At 47.7% G+C, this 20,394-nt stretch overlaps 1 protein-coding gene across 9 annotated transcripts in view; it reads left to right on the top strand.

Annotated features, from left to right (window-relative positions):
- Positions 1–7,337, top strand: part of TNRC6C (trinucleotide repeat containing adaptor 6C) — a 78,788-nt gene extending 71,451 nt beyond the window's left edge. For all 9 annotated transcript variants that reach the window (XM_039390190.1, XM_039390189.1, XM_039390191.1 and 6 more), the window contains 4 exons: positions 1,101–1,295; positions 2,616–2,686; positions 3,408–3,547; positions 4,875–7,337. In XM_039390190.1, the coding sequence (XP_039246124.1) occupies positions 1,101–1,295; positions 2,616–2,686; positions 3,408–3,547; positions 4,875–5,235 (767 nt within the window). In that variant the 3' untranslated portion in view covers positions 5,236–7,337. The remainder of the gene's footprint in view (positions 1–1,100; positions 1,296–2,615; positions 2,687–3,407; positions 3,548–4,874) is intronic.
- The last annotated feature ends 13,057 nt before the right edge of the window (positions 7,338–20,394 follow it).

Here is a 20,394-nt window from a genome sequence, read left to right as displayed (position 1 = left end):
TGGCTGCCTTGATGCAAAGCACTGATCCAGTATAAACTTAAATCTGCCAGTTCAAATCTAGTCTTGTAAAAACTCACAAGATTTTTGCATCTTAGACTTTGTCAGACCAAGTATTTTCTTATTCTCTGCAATCAGCTTTAAAGCATTAAGGCAGCACAGTCACAACATCATTTGCTGTGGCAGAAGATGCAGGATGTGTCCCTTTCAGTCCAGTCCAGTCCAACACGTGCTGCCAGTGTTGGTGACAGCAGGACTGTGCTGTGACAAGGAAATTGGGTTCTAATTGCACAATGTGTTGGTACAAGGAGGAAAGGCAGGGAGGTGTAAGTCTAAAGGTGAATAAAGAGGTTTATTTTGGTACCTGTATTTTAAATCAATTTTGTCTGCCTCTCTAAATGCTAAACTGTATTTGCTATTGTTGGTTTTGTGTTTTTTTATTGAACTCTGATTTGGCAGGAACAGTAGTCAGAGTTTAAAAACTGATTAGAGAAATAACAAACTGAACAGCAAAAAGTTACAGAGTGACAGGTTGTGATATGATTTGAACTTCTGCAGACTTCATTTTCCTCAAAGATACTTGGAAAAAAGAGTATTAGTTACTTTGAGTATTAAGAAATAAAGTTTTTATTGGTCTTTGATCTTTAGAATTTTAATAATATGTCAGGAGAACATATGGATATACTGGTTTCTTTGTTAGATAAAATGAGTTGTTAAAAAAAAAAGTTTAAGTCCTATTAAACCTTTGAGAGAGACAATCTTGAAATGTTTCATTATAATTTTGGTGCAATTAGATTTCAAATAGCTAAGTCCATTTTCTGGCCTTTTTTTCATGTATCATCTTTAAAAAGAAAGAGAAGAAGTAGGAGATTTTAAAGAGGGAACTGTGTATGTAGCAGGTGGTGTGAGGTTCATTAAATACGAAATTGTTTGAAAATGTAAACCCTGGTAGGTTCAAAGGCTATAGGATTGATAGCACTGGGTGGTACAGAAGGTTGTTGTTGTTGTTTTCCTCCTGAAAAGCTGGAGGAACGTAGTCAATGACACCCTTCCTACTGGGTTTAAAATTAAGAACACACAAATGTGGTTTTTTCCTGCTGCAGGTAAACTGTCAGACATCAAGTCCACGTGGTCCTCTGGCCCGATCTCTCACACCCAAGCCTCTCTGTCCCACGAACTCTGGAAGGTACCCAGAAACACTACGGCTCCGACGAGACCCCCTCCAGGCTTAACCAACACCAAGCCATCATCCACGTGGGGAGCCAGTCCCCTGGGCTGGACCAGCTCTTACTCCTCTGGTACCCACAGCTTCTCTGCTTTACAGCACCTGCTTTTATTCTGTGTATTGGGCTTCAGAATCTGGAGGTTCAGTGCAAGCACAGTTGTGTCTCCTTTGGGGATTAATCTCATGTCTATTTATTTCACTTTGGCTAAGTTGTGAATGAAGCTGCTGTCTTTCAGGTGGTCACATGAGGAATTCTATACAGGAATTGCCAAATTATTTACTCCAACTGGGATTTTTTTTCCCATTTCCTATTTTCTAAAAATGCCTTTCTAGTTTTGTGGTATGATCTAAAACTCCCTGCGAGGCTTCAATATCAGCTCAGGGAATTTAATATGGCATACATATTTGGAGCATGGATGTGAAGCATTTAGGACCTGATGGCATTGCAGGGAATGCCTTAATTTTTTTCACACAGACTCTTTTTTTAGATGTTGTTTTGCTTAAATGCAAATATGAGAAACCATGGCTGTATATATATATATATGTATGTATATTTGGCTCTCTATATAGATATCTGTATAAATATAGATATATATATGCAAGTATTACATCTGTTTGATAAAGCTGACTATTTTATTAATCTGCTTTCACTAAGCTGAGAATTAAATGTTTTTCTCTTTTTTTTGGTATTAATTTTGGATCTGTTTCCTTCACCACAGCCCCACCTGTAGGGGCAGATATTGCTGCTGCCCAGATTCTCTCCAGCCCGAGTGTGGTCACATGTGTGACCACAGGCTCCACTGTGGTTTCTCAAGTGCCACTCATAAATACCAAGCTTGGACAGTTTCTTAATGCAAAACTCCAAGCTGTAAAACACCAGGCTGAGGTTGGAAGAGCAGGTTTTGTTGGTTATGTCCTTGTATCTTCAATCAGGACATTGTCAGTGCAGAAATACCTGTTTTGAATAAGTCATATACATTAATCTGTCATTGGCAAGAGAGCAGAGTGCTGCAGTGCTATAAAATCTTTAATAGCAGGCAGCAGCCTGAGCTTGGACATCAGAATTGCTTTTAAAATGTGCCTTCCAGATTAATTCTAATGTATCCTGGAGATGCAGTTTGCTGCAGTGTCATACCTGCATCTGCCAGTTTCCTGATAGTTACTCTGGGAGTGTGGAAAAAGCCACAGACCTTTTAAATGTAACAAGAGCAGGTTTTCCTTCAGCAACCTTTCATTCCAGTAAATCAAGGTGTGAGGAAATAGCCATAGGATTTGTTTTCAGTAGCAGAAAGGCTTGCTAGGGTGTTGTGATTCCAGATGAATTTGCTTGTAATGTGCTCTCCAAACCATGATCAGTGCTTTTTTTTTTTTTTTTTGTGGAATTTTATTGCAGGTTCTGCATGGAGTACTGACAGCTCAGGGAGAACAAGCAGCTGGCTGGTTCTTCGGAACCTCACCCCCCAGGTAACTGGAATTGTGCTTAACTGGTTAGGGAAAAAGAGCTGGTACATTTAAGGGATTATAAGAACAACATTTAGCAGCCTTGGTTATTTGAATTATTTGAAGGAAGAATAATTAGTCTGCATTTATTACAGGTGTCTTCTTCAGGGAATTTATTAGGTTTTCAAAGTGCTGTCAAATCAAGTATAAACTTTTAAGGCTGTAATTAGTCATTCAGTGGGCACCATTTGTGTATGTGTAAGTTTGGAGGTGAATGGTGCTTTAAAGCAGGCACAGAAATGTAAAATCTGCTTTTCCTGTGGGTTTTTTTGGTTCTTCTCACAAGTCTGTTAAATCCTCTACTTGTCCTTCACACAGTGTCATTGAGAAGGAAGAATATAAACCACAAAGCCTTGAATGCAAACATCCAAACTGATCTTGGGGAAAATTAAGTTATATTTATGAACAATGTGTTTTTCCTTTGACTTCTTTCTCAACTTCTATGGACTTTCAATGATAAATATAATTTATATGACCTAAACTGGGAAATTTTGTGCACTGGACTATAGGGAAGTCTTAAGAAAAGACAGGATGTCTCCCTGTGCAGAGAGTGCTAAGTCTGTAATTAAATTCTTCTTTTTTTCCTTTCACTTGTACTCACTCTTTAGTTTATAAAACTTGCTTAACAAGCATTTTAAGTAACATCACAGCAGCACAGACAACCTTTGCCCCCTTCTCTCCCCAGATTGATGGTTCCACACTGCGGACACTGTGTTTGCAACACGGCCCTCTCATAACATTCCACTTGAACCTGACACAAGGGAATGCTGTGGTCCGATACAGTTCCAAGGAGGAAGCAGCCAAGGCCCAAAAGTCTCTGCACATGTATGTTTCTGCTCTCTTTTTCTTTGGTTATTAAGCCACATTTATCTCAGAAACTAATTTCTTAGGCATTTATTTGCCAGGAGTCAGAACTCAGATCACTAGTTACTTTAATCTGATTTTTAAAATTACCTGAATGAGATAGAGAAAAATTAGCTGGGGGATAGGTACTCATGTACTGCTGAATAAGAGGTCATTACAAAACTTTATTCACCATTAATAATGTTTTCAGTTAGGATTTGTCACCTGTAAGGCTGCAAGGAGTTTGTAAGATGTGATAAGGATTCCAAAAGAAGCTCGGAGGAAGGGACAGGGTTTTAGCTTTAGAGAGCAACAGAAAGGACATAACGATGATAAATTAAGAATGTGTTCATGGTGCTCACCTTTTTTAAAGGAGTTATGAGAGAAGTGTATGACAACAAAATGTGGGGTCTAGGAGTTTTAAAACCCATGGGATTAATTGGCATAAAAGTGGGAGGGGAGAATCTGAGGGATGAAATCAGTGAATCAGGGAGGATGAAGAATGCAGAGACTGATGTTTCAGGAGAATACTTGGGTGCTTAGTGTTGGAAAGCAGTTTTCTTTATGAAGAGGTTATAGCATGAGTATAATGAAAGTATTGAGGTAGCAGAAACAGCAGTTGGCTGTGGGCTTTTATCCTTATACCTAAAGAGAGTCCCATTTGAAGGAGGTGATCTCCACACATATGGTTTTGGGTGTTTGCCTGTTGATGCAGAAAGGTGGATAGAAAACAGGACAGAGAAGGCTTTCTCCAAGAGGTGGGGATTGGTCAAAATGAGTGGGTGTGGTATAAATCTGCACCTCAATTTCAGCTTGGAGTTAGATGGACCTGTGTCACAGAATCATAGAATTGCCTGGGTTGGAAGGAACCTTAAAGACCATCTTATTCCACCCCCTGCCATGGACAGGGACACCTTCCACTAGACCAGGTTGCTCCAAGCCCCATCCAAGCTGGCCATGGTCACTTCCAGGGATGGGGCAGCCACAGCTTCTCTGGGCAACCTGTGCCAGGGCTTTATCCCTCACAGGGAAGAATTTTTCCCTAATATCCAATCTGTGAGATAGAAAAAGCCATTGCCCTTTTCCTGTCACTCCAGGCCCTTGTAAATAGTCTCTCTCCACGTTTCTTGTAGCTACTTCAGGTACCGGAAGGCAGCAATTAGGTCACCCCAAAGCCTTCCCTTCTCCAGGCTGAACAACCCCAGTTCTCCCAGCCTTTCCTCACAGGACATCCACCTCGGGTATTCCCAGAAGTACCCTTTGCACCCCTCGCCTCACATCGTTCCGCCTTTTTTGTTTGTGCCCTCAGGTGTGTCCTGGGAAACACTACCATCCTGGCCGAGTTTGCTGGTGAGGAAGAAGTGAACCGTTTCCTAGCGCAGGGCCAGGCGCTGCCGCCCACCTCCAGCTGGCAGTCCAACACTGGATCCACCCAGACCCGCCTGGGCTCCTCCGGCAGCTCCCACGGCCTGGTGCGCCCCGACACCGGCCACTGGAACCCCCCCTGCCTGGGGGGCAAGGGCAGCAGCGACCTGCTGTGGGGGGGGGTCCCCCAGTACTCCAGCAGCCTTTGGGGACCCCCCAGCGCCGACGACGGCAGAGTCATCGGGAGCCCCACGCCTCTGAATACTCTTCTCCCGGGGGATCTTCTCAGCGGGGAGTCCATCTAGGAAACGAGAGAGAAAACAAAATGGAAATAACAATCATCAGCACTAAAGGAAAAAAAAAAAAAATTTAAAAAAAAAATTTAAAAAAAAAAAAAATTGTAACCCTTTCCAGTCCCGGGCTCGATGAAGAATCCAGCTTTAACCCATGAGACTGGCAGCCCTCCTTAGTACCTCTGTCCAATATCGAATCCGAAACTGCAGAAGTCCTTGTGAACTGTTCCTGAAACAGTATGGGCTCCTTTTGGTCAGTGTCACATGCTAATGACAGGTTTTATTGTTTTGTTTTGTTTTGTTTTGTTTTTTTTTTCATGGCTTTTTTGTTTTATGTTGTCTTTTTATGTTTGTATGGTGATTTTATTTTTTTTTTTTTTTTTTTTTCAAAACCAAGTATAAAAGCTGCTTAGGATAGGTCTATCATGAAGGGCACTTTTCAGAATTTGGGCTGGAAAGGGTTATTTTATCAACTTAGGGGGGGTGGGAAGGGGAAATGAAAGCCTATTTAAATGAGCCTGTGACTATTATGCACATTACAGAGGCGGACCCAATAATCAGAAAGGGTGAAGTGTGATATTTACCATTGGTACAGAAAAGTGACGAATCCAAGTGGGAACTATGGACTGTACAGGTTGAGTGGGGGGGAGGGAGGGCAGGGTTGGGGTATCTCTGTGTCCACTACTCCCATGGATCTGCCTATGCACATTGCCCTTGTTTCATTACTTTTTCATGTCATTTTTTTTAATCCCAAAAATATATTAAAAAAAAAAGAAAAAAAAAAAAAATCAACAAAGAAACAAAAAAAAAATTAAAAAAAAAAAAGGCAACAAACCATATCAACATGCAAATACTTGAATCCAGCAGGCCAATAACAAAATGTGAACACTTTCTGAGTTGAATTATTACACTTCCAGGTCAGCATCAGTACACAAAAAACAGGCTCTAAGAATTTTTTTTTTTTAAAAAGTTCAGACTCTATGTTTTTGTTGGGACAGATGTGAGTGTGCCTGTGTGTGTGTGTGAGTGTGTGTGTGCCCACGTGTGGTTTAACTCAACGTGTGAAGTTTTTCCTTTTGATTCAGTATATGCTTTTTATTTGCTCATTGGTCAAATGTTTTAATTGTTATTAGCTTCTAACTTTGCACTGAGTGTCCGCAGCCCTTCTTGTAGCTAATCCTGTAATGGTAAAAAAAAAAAAAAAAAAGGACAAAAAAAGGAAAAAAAAAAAGAAAGAGAAAAAAAAAAAAGGAAAGAAACTGATAGAAGGGGCCGGCGACAATTCACGTGTAAATGTTTACTCAAGGACTCTTATTGCATTTTAAAAATTACAGTGTGTATCTCTGGAGAATAATATGTATATCTACCTTTAGCGGCTTTTTATTGTGGACTAATGCAAGAAAATTATTACCGGAGTATTGCACCATTTTTCCATTCGGAATATAAAGTTTAAAAAAAAAAAAATACTCTTGTTGAACTGTGGCCATAGATAATTGTAAAGAGTTGATAGTTCCCTTGCAAGCAGGAACAGAAACAAGCACTTGGACATAAGTTTTGACTGCTTTTGGAGGAGCCAGGAGTTTTGGCTCCCACCTGTTTACAGACCTTTTTTTTCTCTCCTTCAAACTTTAAAATAAAAAAAGGAATTACAAAAAAAAAAAAAAAAAAAAACACACAAAAAAAAAAAGGAAAAAAAAAAAGACTTCCATCGTAAAGAAAACTATTTTCAGAATGAAGATATGCTACTTCAGAGCTCTGGGATTGAACAGTGTTGTTGTATTATCCTTTTCTTTGGCCATTGCTGTGTACTATTTTTGTTGTTGTTTTCCTCCTCTTCGTCAAAGTGGCGAAAACTTTGTGATCACTATCTTGCACATGGTGGAAGATGTCTCAGGAAAGCCGGGTTTCCCGAGGAGCAACTCCACACCATTTCATGTATTTTTAAAAACCCAACTCCTAGCACTGAAGATATTATTAAAAAACAAAATAAAATAAAAAAAAAGACAGTAAGAAAGAAGAAAATACCTAATCTAATGTGTAGCAGTTACATATTTACCAAATAATGGACTCAAAAGAAATAGATGTTTGAAGAGTGCTTTATATATTAAAAAATCGCTTTATGTTTAAAAAAAAAGATCAATGTTTTTGATTGTTTTGAAAGGAAGAAAGACAATGGAATAACATACACTTCAAGTATGTTTTAAAAATTATATGAACATTGTGCTCCCTGCCTGCTTGGATCAGGAAACTTGTGCATTACATTTTTTTTTTTTTTTTGGAAGATTAGCTTTTTAATGGTTTTATCAGATTTAAAGGGTCCTGCAAGATTGCAAATTAACAAAAGCTGGTTTTATAGAGGATCATGAACTATGCACAAACTGGGTTCAAGACTTGTTTTTTTTTTTTTTCCTCAAGTTTTAGTAGTGTATTTAGCTGAATAACCTTTCCTCAGAGTAATTGCATCTCATTGCCATTACACGCCTGTTACATATATATTTTATATATATATACACACACACTTATATAAAATATGTATGTGTGTATGTGCGTGTTTACATACAATTTTCCATGCTGAAGTTTAGCATTGAGTTGTAGAAAAACTCCTGATATTTTCAAATTGGGAATGAAAATTTCTGTTGGCGGGTCAGGGGTGGGTGGGTTTTGTTTTGGGGCTTTTTTTTCTTTTTTTTTTCTTTTTTTTTGCCTTTTCCTTTTGAATTAAAGATGTCTGTAACTCTGAGATTAAAAAGAAAACCAACAATTGTGGCTTTTAATGTTTATTCTCCTCATAGAATGTGATTGTTAAAGAACATGCACCGAAAGTTGCTTTCAAGAGTACGAAGATTCTTTGAAACTTAATAAATTGCAGTTTTTTCTTGGCTGTTGAAATAATGTGTATTTTTCTTTTATGCAGGGGATACTAAAAGTATATCTATTGTTAAATCTGTAAAGGTATTTCATGAAGAAGTTTAACTCTTTCACTTTGAACGAGGATGACTTTTAAGCCAGGAAAACCCCTCCTGTGGTCGCTCCCTCTGCTTGTTGGTGACACACTCATGAGCTTGTTCCATGAACGCTTTGCACATCACATCCAAAAGCACTGCAGAACCAGCAGTAACCATTTTTATGTTAAAATTCTTTTTTTGTCATTTTTCCATGTCTTCAGTAACGCAGGTGACTCGTCAGCCCTGCGAAGGCCGCGAGGCTGGAGATGACTCTCCTGCTCCATCATTCCAGAGCCTCCCAGTTTCTGGACCTGGATGTCTCTAAATTGCCAGTAAAATTTTTGAGCTGAGCAATAGGGTAGGAACACCAAAATGTTTTCATGTTTGGCCTTTCAGGGTTTGACTTGAGGAAGATGTTTGCAGTGGGTAACCACTCCAAGGTCCCGCTACCCCAACCATGCCAACCTGAGGCACAGGAGATGAAGGGACGAGGATTCCTGGGGAGATCCCAACCTTGCTCCACCTCCCTCATCTGACCTTGAGTGTATGTTCTCCGCCCACCTCCACCAAACCAGTTCCTGACCCTTGGTGGCACTGGGGCAACTGGTGCTGAATGTGCTGTACAGCAGGGCTGGCCCTGGGTCCCGGTGGGTGCGAGTTTGTACTGGAGAAACTCATTCCCCCAGTCCATTTGAGAAGGAAAAAACTATCATGCACAGCTGGATTAATAAGAAAATGGTTCCCAGTCCTGAACAACCACCTGTGCTGTCACTGGGATTGTCCATAAACCATAATTCCATAAGGAAGACCCGTGGGGCAGGGGGGTCCCCAGCGACTTCAGAGTTGCAGTTTGCTGGTGGGTATGATAGTTTAAAATACCCAAATTCAGCTTTGGGGGTAACTTCTGTTATTGAAACAGATAAAAAACCCTGTCTGCAGCCTGTTCTGCCAATTTTATTGATCTGGCCCCAAAGTTGAACAGCTCTTTTTTACTGTTCTCCTTCCCACCTCCCTATTTTTTTAACTCTTCCAGTCATTTCTAATGTAACTCTTGGAAGAGAGTTTCCTTCTCTTTTCCTTCCTTGGTTTTTTGGTTTGCATTTCGTTGGACATTTTTTCCTTGGCAAGGAAAGCTTTTTGGTTCTGGTATCTTTAGGTTTTGTTGCCAAGACATCAAGTCCCTTATGAAGTTGGATGTTTCAGTCTTCCATGGGGTTGGCAGTGATGGCTTTTGGTAAATCAAATGCACTCTTAATATTTAGCATCCCCCTGGTATATTAAAGGGAATACAGCTTTTGACCAAAATCAAATCTTTTACTGTTGGCATAGCTCTTTATTTTCAGTGTCATTCTCCTGCTTCAGTGCTATTCAGTATTTCTCAAATTGTAAAGAAAGCTCCTGATGATCAGGATTCACCCTGTGGCTCCAGAATCTTTACAAGAAAACATTTTTAACAATTTGTGGTTTTTCTGTATATTGCATTTGCTGTACCCTCCATGGCACCTTCACTGCATGGCTCCCTGTCTTAAGGCCAAGAGAATTTCTGTTTCCTAAGTGATCTGAAACTGTCAAACTTCTTCTTAGTTCCTTGTCTAGTTTGTGGGTGGCACTGGCAGAGCAGATGTTTTCGCTTTTTCTGCTCCAGAAATATATTATTGTTCTTGCTAATTCAATATATGATTGTGTATGTGAAGGAGCTTTTTGATTAAAAAAAAAAAATTGTATATGGATATCTGTATATGTTAAGAATTATTGGAGTTGGAAGAGTCTGGAAATGGAATTGGAAAACCCTTTAGGATTTGGGTTGTGGGCAGCTACAGTGTGGAGCAGATCCAAGGTTGCCGTGGTGACGGATCCTCTGATGCTGTCCACGAACTGCTGCTGAGTCCCCGCTGTCCGGTGCCAGCTGTGCCCCTGTCTCACTGTATTGATGCTGAATGTACAATCTCAAGTCCTGCAGAGCCAGTTTCAGGGAAGGGGAGTTCTGGAAAAATGGGATGTGGAGCTCAAAGGAACTCTTGGTGTGAACTGCACGGATGCCTGGCGTCCGCCGCCTTCCGCAGCGCCCCGAGGGAAACGGCAGCTCCCGAAATGTCTGCAAGTGTCTGTGGCTCACTTGGCAGGATCAGAAGGAGATGCCCAGGACGTGTCAGCTCCCTGCAGGTCTCCTGGACTGTCTCACCCAGGTCCTTGTGCCGCTCCCGAGGCGGCGACGTGCCCGTGAAACCTTAACGGCCGCGGGAGCAGCCCGGCTTCTGTCCTCTCACATCCCCCTCCTTCCCGAGGGGTCTCTTCCAGAAATGTGCTCTTGGAATTCGGGAGAGGCGCCTCCAACACTCATCCACACTGTAGCTTTCCTGAGGGAGGACGGACTAACGTGCCCATGTTCTAGTGGGGTCTAGGTGTCTTCCTCCAGCGGATACACCAATCGCTCAGGTTAACTATTGCTGCAAGTTGCCAGACTCCATCCTCCAGCACCAGTCCAGCCTCTGCAGAGACAGTCCAGCTGACCATCAGATGACCATTTTAACCCCTCATGCTCCCACTGTTTCCTTCTCTCTAATGAAGGTGTTTCATTAGACGTGAATATGACACTTTGTCCTCTGTGTGTGTGCCCCTGGTGTTTGGTTTTTACTGTCCCATGCATTGGAAACGAGTTGCTTGTAAATTTTCTCTTGATGAAAACGTGGTCCCAGTGCAAGTCATGATTTCAGGGTTATTAAAACAATGTTATAAAACACAAAAAGCTGGAAGATTGCTTTGCTTTCAATAAATATGGTTATTGGTAAAGGCGGTTTGCCTTGACCTACCTGTGAGGTGCTCACTCCTGGGGAGAAGTGTGTGGGTGTCCCCATCAGTGCCTCTGTCCTGAGTTAATATTGTCTTAAATGTTCATTTTGTTCAGGGAATGGTTGTGATAATATTCAAAACTGTGGCAGATTACTCTGTAATTTTTCTGTTGTTCTGTCTCATGGATCCTTTGCCCACTTCATAATTTTTCTGGATTTCTTAATTTATACCAAAAACATGTATTCAAGCAGGCTACAGACCTCTCTGTGTTACTGATGGTGGTGGAAAGGAGCAGATTCTCTTTCCATTTTCGCAGTAGGTCTCCTTGTTTTGGCTGCAGTATTCAGGAAGTATAAGTATGTTTTACTGTCTGTACCTCACACGAGCAGAAAAAAACATCTTTTCATTATTTTATCTGATTTCAAGAGGGACCCACTTTTTCTGCCTTTTCCTGTCGCTTGTCTGTCTCCTTCCCATCTCTTCCCTCCCTACAGATGACAGGAAACTTCTGATAAAGGCAGAGGAGATGATTATTCTGCAGGTGAGGAATGGCAGCTTCTGCCTGTGTGAAGTCTGTAAGTTGCCTAATTAGAACTATAATCCCAGTGGGATATTTGAGCATGAGCACAAAATATCTGAAAGACATAGGAGGGGACAGGCATTAGTCCCCACAGCTAAGCAGCCTCTCTTTTCTGGGAGAGTCATGAATTCAGAAGGAAAAGCTCATAGGAAGATTGCAGAGAACTCTGATTACCTTGTGATTCTTTTATAGCTGAACAGTTTCCAAAAAACTACCAGGATGGGGAGACCTGCAGCATCCAAGGTGGGGTGTGGCTGGTGTGAGGAGGGTGGAGAGCCCAGGGACAGGGCTGGAAGTGTACAGGGATCTCTCTGATTCATAGGGGATTTCTGAAATAGCTAAAAATGGCTCAAATTTAAAAACAAAAAAAACAAAAACAAAACAAAACCAAAGAAAAAAAAAAAACCAAATCAACAAATGGGTTTCCCCACTGCTCTGGCTCAGTGATGGATGTGGATTTTTCTGTAGCATCACTATGCAAACTTAAACACGGAGGGAGGTGGTCCTAAAGTTGTGTCCAACTTACTGGGTTGGTCTAATATCCTTTATTTCTTGCTCACCAGCAGTTACTGCATGTTCAGCTGCTGTCACCCTGAACTGCTTTTTAAGCTTTTGCTGCCTCTTGGTTTGTGAATTGTGGGGTCACACAATAACCTGGCAGGGAGCACAGGTGGGAGCAGTTTCAAGATTTCCCCAGTATCTTCCTTTGAAAAATACCTTATCCTGGGACTTTTCTGAAACACAAGACATGAAATTGGGCACTCAGAACCAACAATTCCAGCCCAGGAAGGGGCCTCAGACACCCCTTGGTGCTGTTTTTAATCACAGACCATTAAAGATTAAAACTGGGATTGACGCACAATAAAGCTTAAAACTTTTTCTGCAGCAGGACAATATTTGTTTGTTATTTAGTGGAGGTTAAGCACGAAACACTAAACCCTCAAAAGATGAAATTTAAGACAATGTAAGGAATTTTTGCTTCTGTCCCTAAATAGGGGGGCAGAAGGAAGAGGGGAGTATCCAAACATAACAGGACCCAGTACATAGGTGAGGGATTGAGTCATCCTCTAGTACAGACATCTCCCAGTAGAGACAGTGATCTTTATCCCCTTATAGTTCAAACACTGATTTTTTTTTTTTAATCTGTTTTATAGACCCCAGGTGTTCCAGGACATTGGAGCCCACTCTGGGCACTGTCTTTAGATGAGAAAGGGAAATTTCTGAAGCGAGTCTGGAGGGAATTGATTGAAGTCTCCTTTCACCTGGACCTTCAACAAGGCTAGGAGGCCAAATACCATGTTTTCCAGATGGGGTTATTCCTAGTGTTCTTGTCATTTCCCCCTGGCATAACAAGGATTGGTGCATTCTTAAAAGTGCATTGCTGATTTCACAGCCAGTGGTGGGACCACAGAGGGATCAGTTGTGTGTCCAACTGCTGTCCTGTGTGGGACCTGAGAGAGCAGAAATACCAAGTCAGAGGATTTATCCAACCTTTTACCTTTTCTTCTTCTTTTTCTTTTATGTATTTATCATGGCCAAGTCTGGAAGTTCACAGTCTGCAGAACAAGCAAAGGCTTATCAGCACCTTGGCTTCTCCCCGTGGGTTACAAGGCTGTAACAAAAGGGACATTGGGGCTCCTACAGCACAGGCAAAGCTGGATTCTGCTGCCCTGTGATTAAGGCCAGAGCCCTAATGGGGATGGTCAGAGCTGTGGTGAAAAGCTGGGAAAACACTGCATAGAGTGGAGATTCCTGCTGTTTTGGAGATGCTGCCAGGCTCAGCCCAGCCCCAGAAGCCAATCTGCCCTCCAAGGCTCAGGGGGACACCACCCTTCCATGGCTTGTGGCACAACTTTGTGCCAGGGGAACAAACCCCACTTTTCCTCTCTTTGCAGGGACAAGCAGCCCTGTTTTATTAAGGCACTGTCATGTACATTCGTGGTCTTTCCTGAAGGCCACCTGGATACTCAGCCCTGGGAAGACTCAGGTGTTTACAGAGCAGTTGAGGCTCCTCGCTGGAACCTCCTGATTTGGAAAGGCCTTTGTAACAGGCCAAGCTCAGCTCGCTGCTCTCTGTGCATTGAGCTGTCAACTGAAAGGCAAAGGAGTGTAAATCCTCTTTGCAAACGCTCAGTCCTGCAGCCTGTGGATCCCTGAGCTCCTGCAACCTGCTCTGTCCAGGGAACGAACTGAGCTTGCTGCAGGGTGGGCTGGTGGTCACAGGGGTCAGTGGTCAGAGGGGTCAGTGGTCACAGGGGTCAGTGGTCACAGGGGTCGGTGGTCACAGGGGTCAGTGGTCACAGGGGTCGGTGGTCACAGGGGTCGGTGGTCACAGGGGTCAGTGGTCACAGGGGTCGGTGGTCACAGGGTCAGTGGTCAGAGGGCTGGTGGTCACAGGGGTCAGTGGTCACAGGGGTCAGTGGTCAGAGGGTCCGTGGTCGCAGGGTCGGTGGTCAGTGGTCACAGGGTCGGTCAGAGAGTCAGTTTTCACAGGGGTCAGTGGTCAGTGGGTTGGTGGTCAGATGGTCAGCGGTCACAGGGTCGGTGGTCAGTGGTCACAGGGTCAGCGGTCACAAGGTCAGTGGTCACAGGGTCAGCAGTCACAGGGTCAGTGGTCACAGGGTCAGCGGTCACAGGGTCGGTGGTCACAAGGTCAGTGGTCACAAGGTCAGTGGTCACAGGGTCAGCAGTCACAGGGTCAGTGGTCACAGGGTCGGTGGTCAGTGGTCACAGGGTCAGTGGTCACAAGGTCGGTGGTCACAGGGGCAGCGGTCACAGGGTCAGCGGTCACAGGGTCAGTGGTCAGTGGTCACAAGGTCAGCGGTCACAGGGTCAGCAGTCACAGGGTCAGTGGTCACAGGGTCGGCAGTCAGTGGTCACAGGGTCAGCGGTCACAGGGTCAGCGGTCACAGGGTCAGTGGTCACAGGGTCGGCAGTCAGCGGTCACAGGGTCGGTGGTCAGTGGTCACAGGGTCAGCGGTCACCGCGCCCCCGGGGCTCAGCCCTGCCCGTGCCCGCGGCTGCAATTCAGCCCGGGTCAGTCAAGGTCAGCGGTCACAGGGTCAGCAGTCACAGGGTCAGTGGTCACAGGGTCGGCAGTCAGTGGTCACAGGGTCAGCGGTCACAGGGTCAGCGGTCACAGGGTCAGTGGTCACAGGGTCGGCAGTCAGCGGTCACAGGGTCAGTGGTCACAGGGTCAGCGGTCACCGCGCCCCCGGGGCTCAGCCCTGCCCGTGCCCGCGGCTGCAATTCCCCGTGTCCCCACACGGTGGTGCCGGGGAGCCGCTCCGAGCCCCCGGCGCGGGGGTTGGGGGGGGATCCTTTAAAAACTTCCCTTCTTGGAAGCGATTCCAGACAGGGTTTGTGTCCCGGAGGATTCCTGGGTGCTGGTGGCTGCTCTGCCATAGGGGTGCAAACCGGCAGCGCGGGGGGGGCTCTGGGGCCGCACTGCGCGGATCCATCGCGAACGGAGAGTGAATTGCAGGTGAGCGAGGCGAGCCGGGAGCCCACGCTCCTGTGGCCGGTGCATGGGCTCAGTCATGGAATCATTAAGGTTGGGAGAAACCTCTAAAATCATTGAATCCAACTGTCAACCCAGCACTGCCGAGCCCACCACTAACCCATGTCCCCAGGTGCCACATCTACACAGCTTTTAAATCCTTCCAGTGATGGCGACTCCACCACTGCCCTGGGCAGCTGTGCCAGGGCTTGGCAACCCTTTGGGAGAAGAAATTTTAGCCGATATCCATCCTAAACCTTCCTGGCACGACTTGGGGCCGTTTCCTCTTGTCCTGTCGCCTGTTACCTGGGAGAGGAGACCAAACCCCACCTGGCTCCAACCTCCTTTCCTGCACTGAAAAGCACTGAACGCCGGGAGGGCGCTGCCCTGACAGGGTACAGCCCAGCGCGGGGAACTCGGTGACCTCCCAGGTCTTTTCCAACCTAAACAGTTCCACGATTCCCCGAATGCCAACCCCCCGGGAGAGCCCTAATGGGGCTCATGTGATGCGGGGGCCGCAGGTTTGCTCTTCCCAGAGCACTTAGCCCGCCTCGTTTCCCCGGTGCTTCGCCAAAAAGGCCCTAAAGACAAATACCCTTAATTATCCCCCTCGACGAGTAAGTGCCGCTTCTTCGGTTTAAAATGTTTTGCTTTCTCGTCGGGTGTCCTTGGCGCGAGTGTCCGTGCCAGGGCCGCGCATCAATCAGGGCTGAGCAAACTGCGGCAGCCAGCGCCAATTAGGCACATCCCGGGCGGCAGCTGCTCCCTCCCCGCGGCCGCGGCTGTCACTGGTGCGGCGGCAGCTCCCTTCTCCCTGATTGTTTGTGTACACAAATTAAGCGGGAGCGTCTCGCGGCGGTTTGATGGGATGTGCTACATGATGTGGAACAGAACGGGAGGGATCACACGGAGCTCTCTCTCCCGGGGGGGGGTGACGCGGGTGAGCGTGGGGACAGGGCTCTTGTCTGCGCTGGAGGCGAGTCTGGAGTGAAATGGGTCCAGCTGGGGGAAGGGGGAGGCAGAGGGAAGGGAAAGAAGTTAGAATGAGATGATGTTCCAGATCTTTCTGGTGTTTTGAGAATGGAAAAAGCAGCCCTTGGTTCTGCAAGTTCATTGTGATGGGTTTTTTTGTGGAAAAACAGCATCAGAGACCTCGGCACCAGCCAGGGCAGCTCTGGAGAGCCCTGTGTGTCCTGGCACAGCCCTCACTGCTTCCGAGGGGCTGGGATTTCCAGAGCAGCCCAGTGCAGGGAGAGCAACTGGCCCACAGTGACCCCACAGGGGCAGGGCCCTGTGTCCTTGTCCCACTCATGCCCTGCAGAACATCTCCCTTCCCGGTACCAGGGGAAGCCCCCCTATGGAAAACCAACTCCACCCTAAACCACAGCTGAGAGGGCCAGGTGAGGAAACCCCTTCAGCCCCAGAAATGGGATCAGAAGAGCAACCACTGCTGCTGCCTGGGATGCCACAGTGGGGACAGCCATGTCGTGCCTGGAGACTGAGGGATGCTTTTCCCTGGATCCTGTGCCTCAGATATTGCATCAGCCAATGGAGACAACAGCCCTCAGCCCCCAGCAGCCCTGACTGCCTTGGGCCACCATCATGGGCACTCTCCCCTCCACACTCTGGGTCTCCTGTGTGCTGGAGTCTTTGAGCAGCTGCTCAGGAGGACAGAGGACTTTCATCTGCTGCTCCCCTGACCCACAGGGGCTGTAGGAACCCGGGGATACAGTGAGCTCCTCTGAACAACCAAGTGCTTCAGGGCAGAGCTGAGCTGGGGGAAACCTGGACGGGTGTTCGAATGGATCCTGCTCTTCCCCTGAAGCCCCAGCACGAAGCACCTGCCTCAGCTGCCCTCTCCTCCTGGCAGGGGAAGCAGAAGGAAGGGCAAATTTTGCTCATCTCATTAGGTGTGTGCCTGGGTGATGTTTGCAGGGACAGCTGTAGCCAACCTGTGTGTGCAGGCTCCGTCTGTCACATCCCCGGACGGGGCTGCAGCTGCACCGTGTTCTGTACCTGTGACTTCTGTCTGGGGAGGAAAAGCCATTTCACCTGTTGCCATTTGTTGGAAGAAAATGAGCTGCAGGTGTTTAGCCCTTCACCGCCCCACATTGTACAGAGACACACTCGCCAGACATGCTGGCTCCAGCCCCCAGCGAGGCTTTACCACCCCTGTGCGAAGCAGACACCCCGGGACCACCCTCACCTGCATTTTGCTGCTTCAGCAGAGGCTGAACACAGCTTGCACACACCCCCTCTCAGGCCATGAGACACCAGACCTGCCTATTTTTAACCCAACTTGGCACATTTGCATTGGGGTCACCTCTTGCCCTGCTCTGGGTGAGGGAAGTGCTGCTGGAGCCCCAGCACAGTGATGGGCACGGGTGGAGACTGGGACAGGGCTCCAGCAAGGCTGTGCCTGGCACAGATCACTCCTCTGGGACAGGCACCAGGCATTGCTTTGGGTGAATTTCGATGTTGCAGCTGTTCCACAGCCTTCCTGCAGCACAGCACCGCTGCCTCTCGGGCAGGGCTGAGGCTCCCGCCTGCCCTCCCCTGCCCTGCCTCCTGCACAGAGCCGTGGGGAGAAGGCATCCAAAGGCTCTTGTCCTGCCAGAGCCCCTGCATGGCAAACGCTTGCCAACCCCAGCTCCATTCCGTGTCCCTGCACAGCCAGAGCTGGCTGATCCCAAAGTCCCAGCGAGGTGATTGTCTGCAACCCTGGCAAAGCTGTCCCTGCCACAGCATTTCATGGGAGTGATGCAAAACAACCCCAAACCTGCAGTGCCCAGAGAGGGGCTCTGCAGGTGAGGGCTGAAGGGCTGTGGAGCGCTGCCCTGCACCCCCACTGCATCCCTGTCCTGCATCCCCACGGCATCCCGAGCCCCTGCCCTGCTTGGCCGGGGGGAGCGGGGCTGGGGCCCCGCCGCTGGCACGGCCGGGAGCCGGCGGGAGAGGACTCTACAAGGCTGGCGGGCATTGGGCGAGGGGCAAGTGCTGCTGGAGAGCTCCTCCAATGGCTCCGCTCTTTGCTGGAGCCCAGAACTGCGGGGGCAGGAGTTGGGCCCGTGGAGAGGGTCCAGCATCTGCGTCGGAAGCTCCTGCACCTCCAGCGTTTCCCTCTGCACCTCCTGCACCTCCCTCTGCACCTCCTCCACCTCCTTCTGCACCTCCAGCATCTTCTGCACCTCCAGCATCTTGGTTTCTGCTCCGTTGCAGCTGCAGCATCTCGGTCAGGTCGTGGGCCCGGACTGTCTGGGAGTGGGGGGTCCTGGAGCCCCCCGGGGTTACTGGTCTGCCCAGGGAAGGCAGCAGTGGGACACAGGGGAGCCTGTCCCTATGGAAGCTCTGCCAGCCTGAGCCTGGGGAGGCTGCTGGGCCCCCTCAGATGTCAGGAGCTCTTTCCAGTCCATATCATGGATCTGCAGAGGAGGGGGCTGGCAGCCAGCCTTGCTCAGCCCAGCGTCCTCATTACACTGCAAAGAGGTTTTCTTCTTCTTTTAGGATAATACTGTAAAACAAAGGGCTGATCCTCCTGATTTTGCATAACCCAGTCCAAACACAAACCCTCTCTGGAAGGTGTGGGACTCCTGCAGGGCCAACTGGTTAGTGAGAGTTAGTCCAAGGCATCCCTGGCCAGGGTGAGTGTGGTCAGGGCTGGCAGGACAGCCCTGTCCCTGTCCAGCCATGCCAGGTGTCCTGGCTGGTGGGTACCACCACAGTGCAGCATCCCTGTGGCTGCATCCTTCACACCCGTCCCTGCTGTGGGCACCACGTTGGGTCAGCTGCCCAAAGTGAACAGCCTTTATATTCCATTCCCTGCGGGCAGGAGCCCCGTTTTCCCCAGGAAGGGGCTCTATCCTGAGCAGCTCTGTGTGTCCCCAGGGTGCTGGACCAGGGATGGCCACACACCCTCAGAGCGTGGCGGTGGCAGCACGAAGTATGTGGCAGAGAGACAGAGAGAGGTGAGGGCAACCTGAACCCCCAGCAGCAGTGGGTCCTGCTGCCACCTGCCTGTCCCCTCTGCTACCTGTCTCCCACCACTGCCTGCCCCCCAGCCTCGTCCCACATCAGACTCCAGACTGCAGGAGAAGGATTTTGGCTGCCTGGAGGTCACTGTCATTGCAGCAGTGCCAAGGGGGATGTGATAGCAGGGTGCCCCAGCAAGTGATGCCCGTGGAAAGGCTGGGCTTTCCCTGCTGGCACCTTCTCCTCTGGGAGCATTGGGTGCCTGCCCAACTAAGCAGGGGCACACCATCCTGTAGGGCTGGGCTTCTGAGAGCTGAGGACCCCAAACTGCCCATCTCCCTTGGGTCTGGACTAGGGGGGTTGACTCTTTAATCCACTGAGTTTTAATATCTATGAAAACTGGTGTGTTTGTGGCTGCTGGGCAGGTTAAGTGCTGGTTACAGCAAGGATGGGCCGTGTGAGGGGAGGGTAAATCGGTGCAGCACACACTCAAGCACAGCAAACAGGGCGCTTCTGTGCCTTCCCCTGCACGATTTATTATCTCCTTTTAACGTGTTTGTGGTTTTATTCCAGTGGATCAGCTGTCCTTTAATGGCTGGTTGTTTTCTGCTCTCGGAGGTGAGAAGGTGTTCTATTGTTAGTTTCTCCTGCTTGGTGAAAAATTGAAGTGTGGTTCAATTAGCAGCAAAATCATAATACAGTGTCCTGACACTGCCAGGGGAGGCTGGAGAACTGGGGAGGCTCCTCCAGTGCCAGGACACTCCAGATAGGGATGGAGCATGGAGGAGGGAACGCAAAATGAGTGATAAGGGCATAAAACTGATATCGGGCACTGCAGCACTTGAAAGACAGGAGAAAGAAACCGAGACAATTTCCAGCTCCACTTCGCAACAACGTGTTTATTGGGAACGCTTAAAAAACAAACAAACAAAAAGAGAATAGAGAAAACCAAACTGATGCACAGACTGCCCTATCTCATGCTCTACGCCAGGTACAAACTCAGAACTACTTTGGACACTGGATCTGCCGTGGTTGCCGTGGCTGTGCCGGGAGCTTGGAGGTGTGAGTGCTTGGGCTGAGGTGACCCAGGGCCTGAGGGCTCCCCGGGAGAGCAGCACCGGTGGGGGTGATGCAGCTGCAGGTCCCCAGATCTGCCTTCCAATCCCATGGCCAGAGCCCCACTGTTTGTGCCTGTCTACTCCCACCCAGCACTCTGGCTGCTGACGGCCGTTTCCCAGGTAAGCCCCTGCCTTTTTTGGGAATTCACCCTCTCCCCGCACTGTCCCGGCAACCAGCATCCCTTCCAGCTCCCTCCTCCTCATCACCTCCAACCCTCTCCACTCCCGGTGGGCTGGGTGGGGAAGAGGGAGGAAGGGGTGGAAGGCAGC

The sequence above is a fragment of the Pipra filicauda genome, unplaced genomic scaffold, assembly GCF_003945595.2.
Source record: "Pipra filicauda isolate LSUMZ 115617 unplaced genomic scaffold, ASM394559v2 scaffold80_size11013439_pilon, whole genome shotgun sequence".
In the NCBI taxonomy this organism is placed as follows: domain Eukaryota; kingdom Metazoa; phylum Chordata; class Aves; order Passeriformes; family Pipridae; genus Pipra; species Pipra filicauda.
This window is presented reverse-complemented; position numbering and strand designations above follow the sequence as displayed.